The sequence below is a fragment of the Penaeus chinensis genome, chromosome 24 (assembly GCF_019202785.1).
Source record: "Penaeus chinensis breed Huanghai No. 1 chromosome 24, ASM1920278v2, whole genome shotgun sequence".
NCBI classification, from domain to species: Eukaryota; Metazoa; Arthropoda; class Malacostraca; order Decapoda; family Penaeidae; genus Penaeus; species Penaeus chinensis.
In genome coordinates, this window is record NC_061842.1 from 21450331 (window position 1) to 21455330 (window position 5000).

General features: G+C 44.6%; 2 protein-coding genes across 3 annotated transcripts in view; both read left to right on the forward strand.

Moving 5' to 3' along the window:
* LOC125038085 overlaps positions 1 to 2134 on the forward strand; it is a 55073-nt gene extending 52939 nt beyond the window's left edge. Inside the window, exon 3 of the mRNA XM_047631336.1 lies at positions 1735 to 2134. Within this exon, the coding sequence (XP_047487292.1) occupies positions 1735 to 1829 (95 nt within the window). The 3' untranslated portion in view covers positions 1830 to 2134. The remainder of the gene's footprint in view (positions 1 to 1734) is intronic.
* Positions 1 to 5000, forward strand: part of LOC125038086 (transmembrane protein 47-like) — a 415038-nt gene that overhangs the window by 342948 nt on the left and 67090 nt on the right. The window lies entirely within an intron of this gene.

A 5000-nucleotide genomic window follows, 5' to 3' on the forward strand; every position in this document is an offset into this window, starting at 1 on the left:
TGAGAGCGTCCTTGGCGTTGAGTTCTCTGGGGTATGGAAGGGAGAAGGCAGTCGCGAAGGAGTCGGTCCAGAAGCACGGTAAGGGGGTCTTGCTTCGGCGGAATGTAAGTATTAAAATATTGCTATTTTTATCGGAATTCTTTTTTTCTCTCTCATTCTTCCCTTTTCCCTTTTTCTTTTTTCCCCTTCATGCTCTCTCTTTCTTTCTTTTTTTTTCATTTCCATACGTATTCTTTCTCCCTCTCCCTCCCCCTCCCCCTCCCCTCTCCCTTTCCCTTTCCCTTTCCCTATCCTCACCCTGACCCTCACTTTCACTCTCAATCATCATCTCCCTCTCGTTCTTCCTTTCCCTCTCCTTCTCCCCTTTACTCTACCATCTCCTCTCCCTCTCCCCTCTCCCCTCTCTCTTTCCCTCTCCTTTCTCTCTCTCCCTCTCCTTTCTCTCTCTCCCTCTCCTTTCTCTCTCTCCCTCTCCTTTCTCTCCCTCCCTCTCCTTTCTCTCTCTCTCTCTTCCCCTCCATTTCCCCTCTCCCCTTCTCTCTCTCTCACCTTCTCTCCTTTCTCTCCGCCTCCATTCACCTTTACAGACAGTTTCCAATGTTTCAAACCTTTCCGTTGCCTTCATATCTAAATCAGGATCAGACGATCCAGGCGAAGCAGTGACGTCTTTTCCCGGCTTTTGATGCCTCGCTTTATTGTACATTTGAAATTAGGTTAGACCATAATGGACGAGGCTGCAAACACGCCTTAACGCTGTTAAAGTCTGAGGCAAAACATCCGCTTTCGCAGCTGACTTTTTTAAATATATACTGTCCGTCTGTATGTCTTTCTTTCTTTCTTTCTTTCTTTATATTTGTTTCTGCTTGTTCTGTTCATCTGTCTCTTTGTTTCATTGTCCCTATCTGTCCCTATCTCTCTCTCTCTCTCTCTCTCTCTCTCTCTCTCTCTCTCTCTCTCTCTCTCTCTCTCTCTCTCTCTCTCTCTCTCTCTCTCTCTCTCTCTCTCTCTCTCTCTCCCTTTCCCTTTTCCTTTCCCTTTTCCTTTCCCCTCTCCCCTCTCCCCCTTTCCCCTCTCTCTCATTCTTTCTCACTCTCATTTTCCCATCACTCTCCTTTTCGATTTCCTTTTACTCCTCTTTCTCATCCCCCCCCCACACACGTAAACTTTCTCTCATCTCTCTCTCCCCTCTCCCCCTCTCCCCCTCTCCCCCTCTCCTCCTCTCCCCCTCTCCCCCTCTCCCCCTCTCCCCCTTTCGTCGTTATAGTAATAATTAAATAAACTTTTTTTTACAGAATTGATCCTCAAGTCACTAATACGTCACGGGCTAACAAAAAGCAACTTGACGTCACAGTCCTTCCCTTTCGTTATTTATTTATTTATTTGTTTAAAGGGGGTAACTATAATATGGTCGTGCGACGTGGTTTCCTGGAAGTTATTGGATAATACCAAAGAAAACTTTAAAGATGGGCAAAGAAAAAATATACGCTTTATTTTGTAAAGGAGGTTTAAACCTGATTATGTTCTTTGTGTTTCGTCAATTAGTCTCTCTTTCAGAATTCTATTTGCATTGTTATTTTGGCAGGAGATTAAAGTTTCTAGCCGGTTTGCGCCTGTATATTCTAAACGCAATACCACAGATTTTGCTAGTTTTAACATGTATCATTTTCCTATTTGTTTTTATCTTATTTTTTTCTGTGATTTGGCTCTAATATCTGACTCTCATTTGCTTTTCAGGTGGAAACGAGAGCTCCAATCTCCTGCGCATGAGGAGTTCTCTGTTAGGCCAGTCTGCGCCGTCTCTTTCGAATTCTTTGGTGAGTACCCCCTAGAATTTTTACTAACCCGTTTTCTCTGGTCGCAGCGTAAGTGAAAGAAAACGGTTATTATGGGAGACTATTTTAAATAGCATGTACTGTAAGAATTGAAAGAAAACGGTTGTATACATACTCAGAAGTAGATATACTTATGCATATTTCTCAGACAATCACACGAATTACCTATATTCGTATTTATGTCATATACATACTGTGCGTGCGTGATGACATATAATACATAAATTAGACTTGACCTGCACCTTTAACACGTTTATCCAAACGAAAACACACATACACTCACTCACATTCACACTCACTCTCACAATCACACTCACACTCACACTCACACTCACACTCACACATATACATACACATACACATACACATACACATACACATACACATACACATACACACACATATATACACACACATACACATATATACACACACATACACACACACACACACACACACACACACACACACACACACACACACACACACACACACTCACACTCACACTCACACTCACACTCACACTCACACTCACACTCACACTCACTCACTCACTCACTCACTCACTCACTCACTCACTCACTCACTCACTCACTCACACACACACACACACACACACACACACACACACACACACACACACACACACACACACACACACAGTTATACAATCACACAGTTATACAATCACACTCACGCACGCACATACTCACAGAAAAGCATATTTCTATTTGTTACGAAAAAAAATGCATATTTGAATACATATATTTGAGAAAAAATAATAATACACGTCATTGCAAAAATAGCAAACAGATCTTGAAAGTAGAAACAACCAAACAGAAACAAATAAATAAATACAAATAAAGAAAATAATCAAAACAGAAACAAATGCGAACAACGAAAAACATCAGAGGAGGCTTGTTTTCGCAATCAAGCCAATGACTCGGGTTCCGTGATTGAGAGGAGGGCAAGGAGGGAAAGAGAGAGGAAGCACCACACGAGGGGAAACCAAGGGCCGGATAAGCGAGGGAAAGAGAGAGGAAGCACCACACGAGGGGAAACCAAGGGCCGGATAAGCGAGGGGATCGGGGCGGCCTCTGATTGGTCGAGAGGAGCCGTCACGTGATGGGGGGGGTTGGCGTCGCGACGTTGTTGGGATTGGTGAGGGGGAGGGGGAGGGGGGTAGGTGGGGAATTGGGGGGTGGAGGAGGAGGCGGGGGTGGAGAGGGAAGGAGAGGGGGAGAGGGAAGGGGAGGTTGGAAATTAGGGTTCTGGAAGGGAAGGGGAAATGAGGGGGAGGGAGAGAGAATGGGGGATGGAAGGGAAGGGGAAATGAGGGGGAGGGAGAGAGAATGGGGGATGGAAGGGAAGGGGAAATGAGGGGGAGGGAGAGAGAATGGGGGATGGAAGGGAAGGGGAAATGGGAAATTTGGAGTGGAGGGGGAGGGGAAGGGAGGAGACGGTTCAGGAGGGGACGGGAGGAGGGGAAAGGTGGGAAGGGGGGAGGGGAAGGGAGAGGAAAAGCGAAAGAGGGGAATGGGCAGGGAGAGGAGGGAATCGTCGCAGAGGGAGGAGGGAAATAAGGAAAGGAAGGGAAGTGGTAATGGGATAAGGAAGGGTTATTGGGGTGGGGGGGGAGGAGGAGGATATATGATTGCCCTTTTTTCTTTTCCATCTCCTTTCTCGTCTCTATCTCTTTCTCTTATTGCTGTTAGGAAACATCTCGTATAAATTATCCTCCTCCTCCTCCTCCTTTTCTTCTTCCTTCTCCTCTTCCTCCTTCCCCCTCCTCTTCTTCTTCTTCTTCTTCTTCTTCTTCTTTTTTTCTTCGTCTTCTTCTTCCTCCTCCTCTTCCTCCTCTTCTTTCTCCTCTTCCTCCTCCTCCTCCTCCTCCTTCTCTTCCTCGTCTTCCTCCTCTTCCTCCTCTTCTTCTTCTTCTTCCTCTTCTTCTTCTTCTTCCTCCTCCTCCTCTTCCTCCTCCCACACTTCCTCATCGCCTCCTCCTTCACTTCCTGCTTTTGTCTTTCTCCTCCTCTTCTTCCTCCTCCCACACTTGTTCATCGTCTCCTTCACTTCCTGCTTTTGTCTTTCTCCTCCTCTTCTTCCTCCTCCCACACTTGTTCATCGTCTCCTTCACTTCCTGCTTTTGCCTTTCTCCTCCTCTTCTTCCTTTTCCATCTTCGCTTTTATATTTACAAAAGAAGGAGGAGACGGTTATTGCCCTTTTAATCTATATGGAAAATACTTCCTTGTAACTCACGTCCAGCGCGGGCCCTTGAGAAGATTCGTGTCTGAATATTTAAGTGTTATTTTGTCGTTGTATTAATGGTCTCATAATCGTGGTCGTTATGATTAGTATTCATGTTGTTGTTGTTGTTGCTTTTGTAGCTGATGTTTTATGGCTAATTGTAATAGTATTCTGAAAATGAAATAAAATGTAAGGAAAGAAATGTCGTCGGGGGGGGGGGGGGGGGGGGTCATGTGGTCTTGTCACGGAACCAGAACGTCTCGTCCGTGTCAGGTCGTGTCAGTTCATTGTCGTTCTAGGGCGGTGTCGTGATTGATATCTGGGGGACGGGGGGTGAGGGTGGGGGGACAGGTGTCAGCTAAAAAAGGTCGTGGTCTTTTCAAGAAGATTAGGGGTGGGGGGGTTGGGGGGGGGGGGGTTCTGGCAGAGGTTAAGATAAGGTCAAGTTAGGGTAGGTGTTGGGTTAGATTAAGTTACGGTTTAAGTTACTTTTATGTTGTACTGAGCTTTGCATGCATTACGTACATTTAAGGGAAGTTGCATAAGATTAGATTAGCATAAAGTAAACTTGAATTTTGCATGAAAATTAACATTCATATTTTATAACATGTTACGCCAAGTTACCATTAATTTCAGATAGATCAAGTTAAGTTTGAAGTTAGAGATTAAGTTTAGGCGAGTTTGGGTGAGATGAGTTGCGTCAGCGCGAAGTTCCCGGATGTGATGCGGGAGATGAGAGATGGGGTTCTCGTCTCCGGGAGAGGAGGGATGAGGGAGGAACTCTTTTTAAAATTTTCTCTTATTTTTTTGTATTTTTTGTTACCTTCAGTTTTTTTTTTTTTTATAATTATGATTTTTTTTTCTCTTTGATGATTTTCCTTCTATTTTTTTTTCTTTATATTTTTCCTAGTTCTTATTCA